General features: G+C 49.0%; 1 protein-coding gene across 1 annotated transcript in view; it reads right to left on the bottom strand.

The window, feature by feature from the left end:
* Nucleotides 1–13,296, bottom strand: part of LOC109886334 (CCR4-NOT transcription complex subunit 2-like) — a 70,202-nt gene extending 56,906 nt beyond the window's left edge. The window contains exon 1 of the mRNA XM_031815378.1: nt 13,091–13,296. Within this exon, the coding sequence (XP_031671238.1) occupies nt 13,091–13,279 (189 nt within the window). The 5' untranslated portion in view covers nt 13,280–13,296. The remainder of the gene's footprint in view (nt 1–13,090) is intronic.
* Nucleotides 13,297–15,691: the final 2,395 nt, after the last annotated feature.

Genomic DNA, 15,691 nt, shown 5'->3' with positions numbered 1-15,691 from the left:
GAACAACACTCAAGTGTTAAAAACAAAAAGGACCAAAGAGACTGAACACATTCACCCTACAGAATGGCATGGTCATAACATAAGGGTTGTTAGGATGAAGACAGACACACTGGTTATAGGAGAGGAAATCTGACCCACTCTGTCCTTCTCTGGGAAACTACTGATTACACAAACACAGAGACAGAGGGAGACCGAGACAGAGGGAGACACCAAGAGAGGGAGATGAGAGACAGAGGGAGACCGAGACAGAGGGAGACACCAAGAGAGGGAGATGAGTGAGAGAGAGTAGAATAGAACGTGGTCACTTCAACAGTGCAGCCAACTGGATTGTAAGGACAGCCTCCAGCTCAACATATGGAAATTACCCTACTGTACACAGGCTCAACAAGGACCCTGGTACCCAATATGTAAATTAACCTACTGTACACAGGCTCAACAAGGACCCTGGTACCCAATATGGAAATGAACCTACTGTACACATGCTCAACAAGGACCCTGGTACCCAATATGGAAATGAACCTACTGTACACAAGCTCAACAAGGACCCTGGTACCCAATATGGAAATGAACCTACTGTACACAAGCTCAACAAGGACCCTGGTACCCAATATGGAAATGAACCTACTGTACACAAGCTCAACAAGGACCCTGGTACCCAATATGGAAATGAACCTACTGTACACAAGCACAACAAGTAGCCTGGTACCCAATATGAACCTACTGTACACAGGCTCAACAAGGACCCCAGTACCCAATATGAACCTACTGTACACAGGCTCAACAAGGACCCCGGTACCCAATATGAACCTACTGTACACAGGCTCAACGAGGACCCTGGTACCCAATATGGAAATGAACCTACTGTGCACAAGCTCAACAACAAGTAGCCTGGTACCCAATATGGAAATGAACCTACTGTACACAAGCTCAACAACAAGTAGCCTGGTACCCAATATGAACCTACTGTACACAGGCTCAACAAGGACCCCAGTACCCAATATGAACCTACTGTACACAGGCTCAACAAGGACCCTGGTACCCAAACATAACTAATATTGTTATAGTCAAGGACAGTCAGTATTTGGTGCTGTAACTGACAGAGGTGCCACATTCATGGCTGTGTTTTTGTTATGGTTGTTTGTGGACAGATTTTAGAATTTGGGTCTGTGTCAGGGGACCACAGGGGCCCAGCAGAGCAGAGGTGTAAGTAACAGCTGTAACAGGAATCAGAAGTAGTCCCATCCCAGAGAGAATGAACAGAGACTAGATCAGGGCCATGTAACTGGGGAGGACAGAGCACTGAGCAGTCACCTTACCTTTGCCTGTCTTCCTGCGAACATCCCCTAGCCAACTAGTTTAGACCAAGACCATGACTCCGGTAAAGAAACTAGTGCACTCTAAAGGGAGTCATTTGGGACATAGAATATGTCTGACCTGCCTGAACTGCTCTACAAATGAAAACAGGCTAGATCAAGTCCCAGGCCCTCCCATGTAGGAAGTTAACGACCCCTGAACTAGAGGATAGTGCAACACATCACGTGAAACCCATTCATTAATAACAAATTAGTTATTCAGTCTCCAGACGACATGGTCAGATATCCCTCCTCTGTAACAAGGCTGGCCAGACTAACAAGGAGTCCTCTGGGCAAGCTGCCTTCTGGCAACAGATAAACCACCATGGGAGTATTCATCAAGGCCTCAGAGACTTCCAGAGGGGTTTTAGAGAGAGTAGTTAAGACAGGGAAGGCAGTAGTGTGGTCAGAGGGGTTTTAGAGAGAGTAGTTAAGACAGGGAAGGCAGTAGTGTGGTCAGAGGGGTTTTAGAGAGAGTAGTTAAGACAGGGAAGGTAGTAGTGTGGTCAGAGGGGTTTTAGAGAGTAGTAAAGACAGGGAAGGCAGTAGTGTGGTCAGAGGGGTTTTAGAGAGAGTAGTTAAGACAGGGAAGGCAGTAGTGTGGTCAGAGGGGTTTTAGAGAGAGTAGTTAAGACAGGGAAGGCAGTAGTGTGGACAGAGGGGTTTTAGAGAGAGTAGTTAAGACAGGGAAGGCAGTAGTGTGGTCAGAGGGGTTTTAGAGAGAGTAGTTAAGACAGGGAAGGCAGTAGTGTGGACAGAGGGGTTTTAGAGAGAGTAGTTAAGACAGGGAAGGCAGTAGTGTGGTCAGAGGGGTTTTAGAGAGAGTAGTTAAGACAGGGAAGGCAGTAGTGTGGTCAGAGGGGTTTTAGAGAGAGTAGTTAAGACAGGGAAGGCAGTAGTGTGGTCAGAGGGGTTTTAGAGAGAGTAGTTAAGACAGGGAAGGCAGTAGTGTGGACAGAGGGAGAGTAGTTAAGACAGGGAAGGCAGTAGTGTGGACAGAGGGGTTTTAGAGAGAGTAGTTAAGACAGGGAAGGCAGTAGTTTGGACAGAGGGGTTTTAGAGAGAGTAGTTAAGACAGGGAAGGCAGTAGTGTGGACAGAGGGAGAGTAGTTAAGACAGGGAAGGCAGTAGTGTGGACAGAGGGGTTTTAGAGAGAGTAGTTAAGACAGGGAAGGCAGTAGTGTGGACAGAGGGGTTTTAGAGAGAGTAGTTAAGACAGGGAAGGCAGTAGTGTGGTCAGAGGGGTTTTAGAGAGAGTAGTTAAGACAGGGAAGGCAGTAGTGTGGACAGAGGGAGAGTAGTTAAGACAGGGAAGGCAGTAGTGTGGACAGAGGGGTTTTAGAGAGAGTAGTTAAGACAGGGAAGGCAGTAGTTTGGACAGAGGGGTTTTAGAGAGAGTAGTTAAGACAGGGAAGGTAGTAGTGTGGACAGAGGGGTTTTAGAGAGTAGTTAAGACAGGGAAGGCAGTAGTGTGGTCAGAGGGAGAGTAGTTAAGACAGGGAAGGTAGTAGTGTGGACAGAGGGGTTTTAGAGAGAGTAGTTAAGACAGGGAAGGCAGTAGTTTGGACAGAGGGGTTTTAGAGAGAGTAGTTAAGACAGGGAAGGTAGTAGTGTGGACAGAGGGGTTTTAGAGAGAGTAGTTAAGACAGGGAAGGCAGTAGTGTGGTCAGAGGGAGAGTAGTTAAGACAGGGAAGGCAGTAGTGTGGTCAGAGGGGTTTTAGAGAGAGTAGTTAAGACAGGGAAGGCAGTAGTGTGGTCAGAGGGGTTTTAGAGAGAGTAGTTAAGACAGGGAAGGCAGTAGTGTGGTCAGAGGGGTTTTAGAGAGAGTAGTTAAGACAGGGAAGGTAGTAGTGTGGTCAGAGGGGTTTTAGAGAGTAGTAAAGACAGGGAAGGCAGTAGTGTGGTCAGAGGGGTTTTAGAGAGAGTAGTTAAGACAGGGAAGGCAGTAGTGTGGTCAGAGGGGTTTAGAGAGAGTAGTTAAGACAGGGAAGGCAGTAGTGTGGACAGAGGGGTTTTAGAGAGAGTAGTTAAGACAGGGAAGGCAGTAGTGTGGTCAGAGGGGTTTTAGAGAGAGTAGTTAAGACAGGGAAGGCAGTAGTGTGGACAGAGGGGTTTTAGAGAGAGTAGTTAAGACAGGGAAGGCAGTAGTGTGGTCAGAGGGGTTTTAGAGAGAGTAGTTAAGACAGGGAAGGCAGTAGTGTGGACAGAGGGAGAGTAGTTAAGACAGGGAAGGCAGTAGTGTGGACAGAGGGGTTTTAGAGAGAGTAGTTAAGACAGGGAAGGCAGTAGTTTGGACAGAGGGGTTTTAGAGAGAGTAGTTAAGACAGGGAAGGCAGTAGTGTGGACAGAGGGAGAGTAGTTAAGACAGGGAAGGCAGTAGTGTGGACAGAGGGGTTTTAGAGAGAGTAGTTAAGACAGGGAAGGCAGTAGTGTGGACAGAGGGGTTTTAGAGAGAGTAGTTAAGACAGGGAAGGCAGTAGTGTGGTCAGAGGGGTTTTAGAGAGTAGTTAAGACAGGGAAGGCAGTAGTGTGGTCAGAGGGAGAGTAGTTAAGACAGGGAAGGTAGTAGTGTGGACAGAGGGGTTTTAGAGAGAGTAGTTAAGACAGGGAAGGCAGTAGTTTGGACAGAGGGGTTTTAGAGAGAGTAGTTAAGACAGGGAAGGTAGTAGTGTGGACAGAGGGGTTTTAGAGAGAGTAGTTAAGACAGGGAAGGCAGTAGTGTGGTCAGAGGGAGAGTAGTTAAGACAGGGAAGGTAGTAGTGTGGACAGAGGGGTTTTAGAGAGAGTAGTTAAGACAGGGAAGGCAGTAGTGTGGACAGAGGGAGAGTAGTTAAGACAGGGAAGGCAGTAGTGTGGACAGAGGGAGAGTAGTAAAGACAGGGAAGGCAGTAGTGTGGACAGAGGGAGAGTAGTAAAGACAGGGAAGGCAGTAGTGTGGACAGAGGGAGAGTAGTAAAGACAGGGAAGGCAGTAGTGTGGACAGAGGGGTTTTAGAGAGAGTAGTTAAGACAGGGAAGGCAGTAGTGTGGTCAGAGGGGTTTTAGAGAGAGTAGTTAAGACAGGGAAGGCAGTAGTGTGGTCAGAGGGGTTTTAGAGAGAGTAGTTAAGACAGGGAAGGTAGTAGTGTGGTCAGAGGGGTTTTAGAGAGTAGTAAAGACAGGGAAGGCAGTAGTGTGGTCAGAGGGGTTTTAGAGAGAGTAGTTAAGACAGGGAAGGCAGTAGTGTGGTCAGAGGGGTTTTAGAGAGAGTAGTTAAGACAGGGAAGGCAGTAGTGTGGTCAGAGGGGTTTTAGAGAGAGTAGTTAAGACAGGGAAGGTAGTAGTGTGGTCAGAGGGGTTTTAGAGAGAGTAGTTAAGACAGGGAAGGCAGTAGTTTAGTCAGAGGGGTTTTAGAGAGAGTAGTTAAGACAGGGAAGGCAGTAGTGTGGACAGAGGGAGAGTAGTTAAGACAGGGAAGGCAGTAGTGTGGACAGAGGGGTTTTAGAGAGAGTAGTTAAGACAGGGAAGGCAGTAGTGTGGTCAGAGGGGTTTTAGAGAGAGTAGTTAAGACAGGGAAGGCAGTAGTGTGGTCAGAGGGGTTTTAGAGAGAGTAGTTAAGACAGGGAAGGTAGTAGTGTGGTCAGAGGGGTTTTAGAGAGTAGTAAAGACAGGGAAGGCAGTAGTGTGGTCAGAGGGGTTTTAGAGAGAGTAGTTAAGACAGGGAAGGCAGTAGTGTGGTCAGAGGGGTTTTAGAGAGAGTAGTTAAGACAGGGAAGGCAGTAGTGTGGTCAGAGGGGTTTTAGAGAGAGTAGTTAAGACAGGGAAGGTAGTAGTGTGGTCAGAGGGGTTTTAGAGAGAGTAGTTAAGACAGGGAAGGCAGTAGTTTAGTCAGAGGGGTTTTAGAGAGAGTAGTTAAGACAGGGAAGGCAGTAGTGTGGACAGAGGGAGAGTAGTTAAGACAGGGAAGGCAGTAGTGTGGACAGAGGGGTTTTAGAGAGAGTAGTTAAGACAGGGAAGGCAGTAGTGTGGTCAGAGGGGTTTTAGAGAGAGTAGTTAAGACAGGGAAGGCAGTAGTGTGGTCAGAGGGGTTTTAGAGAGAGTAGTTAAGACAGGGAAGGTAGTAGTGTGGTCAGAGGGGTTTTAGAGAGTAGTAAAGACAGGGAAGGCAGTAGTGTGGTCAGAGGGGTTTTAGAGAGAGTAGTTAAGACAGGGAAGGCAGTAGTGTGGTCAGAGGGGTTTTAGAGAGAGTAGTTAAGACAGGGAAGGCAGTAGTGTGGTCAGAGGGGTTTTAGAGAGAGTAGTTAAGACAGGGAAGGTAGTAGTGTGGTCAGAGGGGTTTTAGAGAGAGTAGTTAAGACAGGGAAGGCAGTAGTTTAGTCAGAGGGGTTTTAGAGAGAGTAGTTAAGACAGGGAAGGCAGTAGTGTGGACAGAGGGAGAGTAGTTAAGACAGGGAAGGCAGTAGTGTGGACAGAGGGGTTTTAGAGAGAGTAGTTAAGACAGGGAAGGCAGTAGTTTGGACAGAGGGGTTTTAGAGAGAGTAGTTAAGACAGGGAAGGCAGTAGTGTGGTCAGAGGGGTTTTAGAGAGAGTAGTTAAGACAGGGAAGGCAGTAGTGTGGACAGAGGGAGAGTAGTTAAGACAGGGAAGGCAGTAGTTTGGACAGAGGGGTTTTAGAGAGAGTAGTTAAGACAGGGAAGGCAGTAGTTTGGACAGAGGGGTTTTAGAGAGAGTAGTTAAGACAGGGAAGGCAGTAGTGTGGACAGAGGGGTTTTAGAGAGTAGTTAAGACAGGGAAGGCAGTAGTTTGGACAGAGGGGTTTTAGAGAGAGTAGTTAAGACAGGGAAGGTAGTAGTGTGGACAGAGGGGTTTTAGAGAGAGTAGTTAAGACAGGGAAGGCAGTAGTGTGGTCAGAGGGAGAGTAGTTAAGACAGGGAAGGCAGTAGTGTGGACAGAGGGAGAGTAGTAAAGACAGGGAAGGCAGTAGTGTGGACATATCTATTGTCAAGAGATAGAAGAACAAAGCAATGCATAGGCCACTACTGCGGCAGGTAGGGTTAGGGGGAGGCGGCAGGTAGGGTTAGGGGGAGGCGGCAGGTAGGGTTAGGGGGAGGCGGCAGGTAGGGTTAGGGGGAGGCGGCAGGTAGGGTTAGGGGGAGGCGGCAGGTAGGGTTAGGGGGAGGCGGCAGGTAGGGTTAGGGTAGGGGGAGGCGGCAGGTAGGGTTAGGGGGAGGCGGCAGGTAGGGTTAGGGGGAGGCGGCAGGTAGGGTTAGGGGGAGGCGGCAGGTAGGGTTAGGGGGAGGCGGCAGGTAGGGTTAGGGGTTTGGCGGCAGGTAGGGTGTCCCTCTCTGCCCTGACGTGCCCCGCTCCGCTCTGCCCTGACGTGCCCCGCTCTGCCCTGACGTGCCCCGCTCTGCCCTGACGTGCCCCGCTCTGCCCTGACGTGTCCTGACGTGCCCTATTCCGCTCTGTCCTGACGTGCCCTGCTCTGTCCTGACGTGCCCTGCTCTGTCCTGACGTGCCCTGCTCTGTCCTGACGTGCCCTGCTCTGCGTCTCATTGACACTGATGACTATGACACCTATATACAGGGTCTGGTTAAATTGCCCCATTTGGCTGTGTGACAGGAGGCCGTTCCTTCGGTCAGGGTTCACTGAAGCACAGCTCCTGCCAGGGAGGCAGCTCAAGACACGCACCGCCGGTTGATTGACACACTAACAATGGTAGTGCACTGTACAGCCTGTGTTTATGGCTCTGCACAGAGGTGATGGGGATGCTGCTACAACAAGCTACACTATGCTACAGTATTCAGTTGGAGTGCTCCTTCCTGGTTGGTGTTGATTAGGAGTCCTGTGACTTAATATTTTCTGGTAATATATATTTGGTTTTACATCCAGCCCCAAGAGGTGCATGAAGGTACAGATGAACAAGAGTGTGTGGACACCTGAAAGTCGAACATCTCATTCCCATCGCTGCTAAAAACAGCCTCTTCTGGGAAGGCTTTCCACTAGATGTTGGAACATTGCTGCTATAACAGCCTCCACTCTTCTGGGAAGGCTTTCCACTAGATGTTGGAACATTGCTGTGGGGGACTTGTGGCTGAATGGAAGCAAGAGCATTAGTGAGGTCAGGCACTGATGTTGGGTGATTAGGCCTAGCCTCCAGTCGACGGTCCAATTCATCCCAAAGGTGGGGTTGAGGTCAGGGCTCTGTGCAGGACAGTCAAGTTCTTCCACATCAATCTCGACAAAGCATTTCTTGGGGCCTTCCCCAAACTGTTGCCACAAAGTTGGAAGCACAGAATCGTCTAGAATGTCATTGTAAGCTGTGGTGGTAAGATTTCCTTTCACTGGAACTAATGGGTCAAGCCCGAACCATGAAAAACAGCCCCAAATCATTATTCCTCCTCCACCAAACTTTACAGCTGGCACTATGCAGTCGGACAGGTAGCGCTCCGCTGGCATCAGTGTTAAACAAAACAAAATATATGTTTGAGATTCTTCAAAAGAAGCCAACCTTTGCATTGACAGCTTTGGAAACTTTTGGCATTCTCTCAACCAGCTTAACCTGGAATGACTTTCCAACAGTGTTGAAGGAGTTCCCACATATTCTGAGCACTTGTTGGCTGCTTTTCCTTCACTCTGCGGTCCAACTCATCCCAAACCATCTCAATTGGGTAGAGGTTGTGAAATTGTGGAGGCCAGGTCATCTGATGCAGCCCTCCATTACTCTCCTTCTTTGTCAAATAGCCCTTAGACTGCCTGCCGATGTCTTGGGTCATTGTCCTTTTTAAATCTCAAATTTGGACTCAACAGACCAAAGGACAGATTTCCACCGGTCTAATGTCCATTGCTCATGTTTCTTGGCCCAAGTCTCTTCTTATTGGTGTCCTTTAGTAGTGGTTTCTTTGCAGCAATTCAACCATGAAGGCCTGATTCACACTGTCGCCTCTGAACAGTTGATGTTGAGATGTGTTCTCTTTGCTTATTTGAGCTGTTCTTTTACCAAATAAGGCCATCTTCTGTATACCCCTCAACCTTGTCACAACACAACTGATTGGCTCAAACGCATTAAGGAAAGAAATTACACAAATTAACTTTTAGCAAGGTACACCTGTTAATTGAAATGTATTCCAGGTGACTACCTCATGAAGCTGGTTAAGAGAATGCCAAGTGTGCGCAAAGATGTCATCAAGGCAAAGGGTGGCGACTTTGAAGAAACTCAACTATATTTTGATTTATTTAACACTGTTGGTTACTACATGATTCCATGTGTGTTATTTCATAGCTTTGATGTCTTTACTATTATTCTACAATGAAGAAAATAGTAAATATAAAGAAAAACCCTGGAATAAGTAGGTGTCCAAACTATTGACTGGTTCTGTATACATTCTTGAAATGTGGAAAAAGTCCAGGGGTCTGAATACTTTGAATGCACTGTATATCTAAACAAATATGCTTAATCCTCCACCGCCCCCCCCACAGCAGCCCCCACCCACCCCCCCCAACAGCAGCCCCCACCCCCCCCCCACAGCAGCCCCCACCCCCCCACCCCACAGCAGCCCCCACCCACCCACCCCACAGCAGCACCTCCACCCCCCCCCCACAGCAGCACCTCCACCCCCCCACAGCAGCACCTCCACCCCCCCCCCACAGCAGCACCTCCACCCACCCCACAGCAGCACCTCCACCCCCCCACAGCAGCCCCCACCCACCCCACAGCAACACCTCCACCCACCCCACAGCAGCCCCCACCCACCCACCCCACAGCAGCACCTCCACCGCCCCCCCCCACAGCAGCCCCCACCCACCCCCCCCAACAGCAGCCCCCACCCCCCCCCCACAGCAGCCCCCACCCCCCCACCCCACAGCAGCACCTCCACCCACCCCACAGCAGCACCTCCACCCCCCCACAGCAGCACCTCCACCCCCCCACAGCAACACCTCCACCCCCCCACAGCAACACCCTCCACCCCCCCACAGCAACACCTCCACCCCCCCACAGCAGCAACACCTCCACCCCCCCCACAGCAGCACCTCCACCCCCCCACAGCAGCAACACCTCCAGCCCCCACCCACCCCACAGCAACACCTCCACCCACCCCACAGCAGCCCCCACCCACCCACCCCACAGCAGCACCTCCACCCCCCCACAGCAGCCCCCACCCACCCCACAGCAACACCTCCACCCCCACACCCACCCCACAGCAGCCCCCACCCACCCACAGCAACACCTCCACCCACCCACCCACCCCACAGCAGCACCTCCACCCACCCACCCCCCCCCACAGCAGCACCCCCCCCCCCCCACAGCAGCCCCCACCCACCCCACAGCAGCCCCCACCCACCCCACAGCAGCACCTCTACCCCCCCACAGCAGCACCTCTACCCCCCCACAGCAGCACCTCCACCCCCCCACAGCAGCCCCCACCCACCCCTCAGCAGCACCTCCACCCCCCCACAGCAGCACCTCCACCCCCCCCCACAGCAGCACCTCTACCCCCCCACCCACCCCATCCAACCCCCCACCCACCCCACTGCAGCACCTCCACCCCCCCCACCCACCCCACAGCAGCACCTCCACCGCCCCACCCACCCCACAGCAGCACCTCCACCGCCCCACCCACCCCACAGCAGCACCTCCACCCCCCCACCCACCCCACAGCAGCACCTCCACCCACCCCACAGCAGCACCTCCACCCCTCCACAGCAGCACCTCCACCCCCCCACCCACCCCACAGCAGCACCTCTACCCCCCCACCCACCCCACAGCAGCACCTCTACCCCCCCACCCACCCCACAGCAGCACCTCCACCCACCCCACAGCAGCACCTCCACCCCTCCACAGCAGCACCTCCACCCCCCCACCCACCCCACAGCAGCACCTCTACCCCCCCCACCCACCCCACAGCAGCACCTCCACCCCCCCACCCACCCCACAGCAGCACCTCCACCCCCCCACCCACCCCACAGCAGCACCTCCACCCCCCCACCCACCCCACAGCAGCACCTCTACCTGCCTCTCTGCCTGCCTGCACAGCTCTGTGGTTGCTGCCTGCCTGCACAGCTCTGTGGTTTAACTCCTCAGAAGCAGTTCACATTGATGTGGTTCAGCAACTGTTTTGAACTACTGAGCCAGGTATGATGCGAGGCTGAGGCTCCATCACAAACCCATAGACCTTGGCTACCAGTTTAGGGGCTTTTTATACTTACAGAATATGTGACGTAACATCTGTCGGGCTTCCACATCAGATGTGCAGCTTTGTCTGTTTACAGTATCCTTACATTTGCCTTGAATGTGGACACCTGAAGACCCATTGGATCTCTCCTCGGTACTGCATGTTCTTTGGCAGTAGAAATTATTACAAGGGCTGTGGACTAGCTTGAGTTTTAATAGAAACACATGTAGGATCCAACCCCACCTGAACTAGAGTTGCTGAAGACAGAACACACAACAGTATGTGGCTGCTGACCCCTCTGCTCCAACAGCCTTTGTGCCACTGCACAGCCAGGGAAACCAAGACACACAGACACACAGACAGACAGACACACAGACAGACAGACACACAGACAGACACACAGACAGACACACAGACAGACAGACAGACACACAGACAGACACACACAGACACAGGGCAGCAGCTTGCAGACAAGAAGCTTGTCTTGCCTTCTTTGCTTGCATCCCACCCACGATCAGATATGCTTGAGCCTCTCTCTGTGCTGTGTGCACTCAACAGCAGCCAATCTGGGACTACACTAATGACAAATGTTGGGGACTGTTCGTGCACTGTTAAAAATGTAGGCTATTCCCAGCAGTGGGTCACAACAAATGTTCTGGATTAAAAGAGATTAAGCCACACTCCTCACGCCAATCAAAATAAACAGTAAGCGGACAGGCCAAGCAGAACAAACAAGCAGCCTCCTTTAGAGAAGGTTCAATTGATTAACGAGGATAGAAAAAAAAGACGTAATTTATTTTTAAAAACACATTCCTGTCATAAAAGACCATCTTCCAAAGGGGCAATGATGGAAGCAGTAGTTCATCAGAGAAACAAAAAAAACAATAAAATATTGTTGACCTTTTAGGCATGAATAATTTAATTTGACCCTTATCTAGGATGTAGCCTAGTGGTTAGAGCATTGGACTAGTAACCGGAAGGTTGCGAGTTCAAACCCCCGAGCTGACAAGGTACAAATCTGTCGTTCTGCTCCTGAACAGGCAGTTAACCCACTGTTCCCAGGCCGTCATTGAAAATAAGAATGTGTTCTTAACTGACTTGCCTGGTTAAATAAAGGTAAAATGTAAATAAAAAAATTTTTACATCTAAAATCATGTATTATTTTGTCATTACCGATAACACTGAGGAGATCAGACAGCATCACCGGAGGTCAGGGGTCGTGTCAACTTCACATCAATCACCATTCTGATTGCTGTCAGTCTTCAGTTTGCTAAATTACAGATTCAGACTGACTCAAACAACCCAAATTCATAACAAACAGAGTGTTCATTGGAATATGAAAACAGAATGGGGCCTAAATGCATTAAATCCACAGCTGGACATCCTGGACAAAAACACACAGTTGGGCTGAAGAAAAGTTTGCTAATTTAGAGTAGGTATATTCTTCCCAATAGTTATTTAATTTCAGTCAAGACCTCCAAATCACCACCTGCAACCAAAACAATACCTTTCCCTGAGTGTCAGTGCAAATAAATAGCTGGTAGATCTTGTAACAGAGAGTCATGAGTCTTTGTCCTTTAGCCACACCGTCATGTAATACCACAGGATGTAGCTACTCCTGAAAAGTCATCTCTCTCCAGACCAAGAACAGCACAGGCTAATGTTTTGTACTCAGATTGTAGAGATGAACTGACGGGATGGGGGAAATCATGATATTATCGTGTAGGTATTGTGTGTGTTGAGTAGCCTTAAATAGCTACTGTGTTGTCAAAGTACCAGCAGGCTACTATGGCTATCAACTCATGCAACTAGTCAGGTGTAACTGGCAAACCTTCAATGGACCACGATGAGTTTAGGCTGAAGTTTGATCTACATTCTCCTCGAACTGGACAACTAGGAAGAAGTAGTTAATTCACTGGTTAGATAAAGTTGGATGAATAAACACGTCGGTTGTTAAGTTATATGGATTAGCAAAAGTCGGCTAACTAGAAACACTGGAACGAAATTAGGCATAAAAATCATACGAGGTACCGTTAACTGAACACAACAAAACATCATGATAAGCGACAATAACTACATGTATAGGCCAGATATTTGTGGATGTTTGAACAGTGAACATTGTAAAGGTTAGCTGCTCGCTAAGCAGAGAAAACATAGCAGGCTAACAAGCTAACCAAAATACGCGCTAGTTGGTTTGACTTGAATAGCTCATTGAAAACTGTGACTTAGCTATCTACACCTGTAATGAAATGCCCTCCGTAAAAACGGGATAAATCAGCTGGCTTGTAAGACATCAGTAGGACTCAATGTTCAAACCTTGGGATAACTATTTGACTACAGCAGAGGGGGAGGGCTGCTGTGCGGACTGGGCCTGCAATGTCTTGGTTCTCTGTCGCTCTCAATTTGTACAGACAAAAAACAAAAACGATAACGCCAAATGTCGGATTGCACCTCGACCACTGGCCCAATTTCCCTCAAACCGGGGTCGCTGGGTGCCAAAATAATACCGGTTTGACATGCAACGCTTCCCTGGTGGAGCATCGTGGATATTTTTGAAGGAAAAAACAGAGGGAAAAAAAACTCACCGCATTAATTTCTCTTCTCCTCGCAGATCCAAGATGGCTGTGTACTCTAACATCGAGGATGCTGGGTATACAGCCTTTACCCTCTGACCCTGCCTCAACCTCCAAAGGCATCTCCTGTAGCTGTTGCGGTGTTGGGCGGGTGCGCTTTCTGCTTCTGTTGCCACCGAAGCATCGTCTCCCTCGCTTCATGTTTCTCTCTAAACAGACCGTGAAACATCTTCCGTGACCGAGTATGATCTATATAGACATTGAAGACGTGAATTGTGACGTGGCCTATGAAATGGCATTAGAAATATGACACATTAAATGTAAATAATTGTTTTCATCCCCCCCATCTCCCTTTCATCACATAACATTACTGTTTTGTCATTTGTTGCAGACAAAATTATACACATGTAAGTGAACAATTTGATAGTTTGCTAATTGGAATTCATTCTCAGTTGCAGGGGTCATGGGCTAAAAGTGATAATGATTGTGATGATGATATGGAGACACTGTCCCAATCAATCACATTTTGGAATATAGTTTAAAATGATATTGAAATGATATAACTAACTTTAATATGCAAGATGCCCAACCATGTATGTATTGTCTGTTTTCTTTGACAGACAGCCACCATTTTCCTCACCATTCACTGTTTATCCTCTTCTAAATAAAAGACAATGCTCTTTTGAGGCAACAAGAGATGTTAATAGATGAGCCAGTGTTATTACCACTCCGGCTCACTCACTCATAGCTCAACCTCTTCTGCACAGAACATTACATATACCGCAAAGCAAATATTTCATTCCATCTTCTTTTTCTGCTTTTATGGGAAATACAAGGTCACGGTAAATATTGCATGATGAATCTCACATATGTTTCAATGTAATATGGAGATCAGTTGCGTTTCTACATGTGCAGTGTCATTCATTGATTTATGGCTCAATTTATTGATATACACAAAAGATGGAGATACCTGGTGGTTGCTGCTCGTGCTTCTGTTGACTTCCCCCTGTTGGTAAGGAAGTGAACTGCTACAGATCTGTTCTATTCAGCATACTGAGCGTACAGTTACTGTAGCATCAGCATACCCTGGGCAATGAATATCAGACAGTTGCCCACTTTCAATTCACTTTGCATTATTCATTCACACCTCTTGCATGTTTAGGCCAACATCTTTGTTCCCTGGGTGGAACTAGAGTCTTCATCTCATTTAATTAATCTGTCCTTTGTGCTGTTGTTTGTCAATGGTCAGGTCGTCTGTTGATGTTACCCAGACTATGCTTCGGTTGACCTATACCTTTCTGTTTGGGCAGCTCTACAATAGCTAGATATCCTCTCTTCTCCTCCAGACCAAGACAGGTCTCAATGGGCCAGTGACAGGAGCGGTAAGGGACTGACTGACTCTCGTCCAGGTGTGTATAAAGCATTCTGCCTGATGCTCGTCCAGGTGTGTATAATGCATTCTGCCTGACTCTCGTCCAGGTGTGTATAAAGCATTCTGCCTGACTCTCGTCCAGGTGTGTATAAAGCATTCTGCCTGACTCTCGTCCAGGTGTGTATAAAGCATTCTGCCTGACTCTCGTCCAGGTGTGTATAAAGCATTCTGCCTGACGCTCGCCCAGGTGTGTATAATGCATTCTGCCTGATGCTCGTCCAGGTGTGTATAATGCATTCTGCCTGACTCTCGTCCAGGTGTGTATAAAGCATTCTGCCTGACTCTCGTCCAGGTGTGTATAATGCATTCTGCCTGACTCTCGTCCAGGTGTGTATAAAGCATTCTGCCTGACGCTCGTCCAGGTGTGTATAATGCATTCTGCCTGACTCTCGTCCAGGTGTGTATAATGCATTCTGCCTGACGCTCGTCCAGGTGTGTATAATGCATTCTGCCTGACTCTCGTCCAGGTGTGTATAAAGCATTCTGCCTGACTCTTGTCCAGGTGTGTATAAAGCATTCTGCCTGACTCTCGTCCAGGTGTGTATAATACATTCTGCCTAACGCTCGTCCAGGTGTGTATAATGCATTCTGCCTGACTCTCGTCCAGGTGTGTATAAAGCATTCTGCCTGATGCTCGTCCAGGTGTGTATAAAGCAGCTCGTCCAGGTGTGTATAACGCAGCTCGTCCAGGTGTGTATAATGCATTCTGCCTGACGCTCGTCCAGGTGTGTATAATGCATTCTGCCTGACTCTCGTCCAGGTGTGTATAAAGCATTCTGCCTGATGCTCGTCCAGGTGTGTATAAAGCAGCTCGTCCAGGTGTGTATAAAGCAGCTCGTCCAGGTGTGTATAACGCAGCTCGTCCAGGTGTGTATAATGCATTCTGCCTGACGCTCGTCCAAGTGTGTATAAAGCATTCTACCTGATGCTCGTCCAGGTGTGTATAATGCATTCTGCCTGACTCTCGTCCAGGTGTGTATAAAGCATTCTGCCTGACTCTCGTCCAGGTGTGTATAAAGCATTCTGCCTGACTCTCGTCCAGGTGTGTATAAAGCATTCTGCCTGACTCTCGTCCAGGTGTGTATAAAGCATTCTGCCTGACGCTCGCCCAGGTGTGTATAATGCATTCTGCCTGATGCTCGTCCAGGTGTGTATAATGCATTCTGCCTGACTCTCGTCCA

The sequence above is a fragment of the Oncorhynchus kisutch genome, unplaced genomic scaffold (assembly GCF_002021735.2).
Source record: "Oncorhynchus kisutch isolate 150728-3 unplaced genomic scaffold, Okis_V2 Okis09a-Okis19a_hom, whole genome shotgun sequence".
Classification (NCBI taxonomy): Eukaryota; Metazoa; Chordata; class Actinopteri; order Salmoniformes; family Salmonidae; genus Oncorhynchus; species Oncorhynchus kisutch.
Note: the sequence above shows the minus strand (reverse complement) of the source record. Positions and strands in the feature narration are given on the sequence as shown.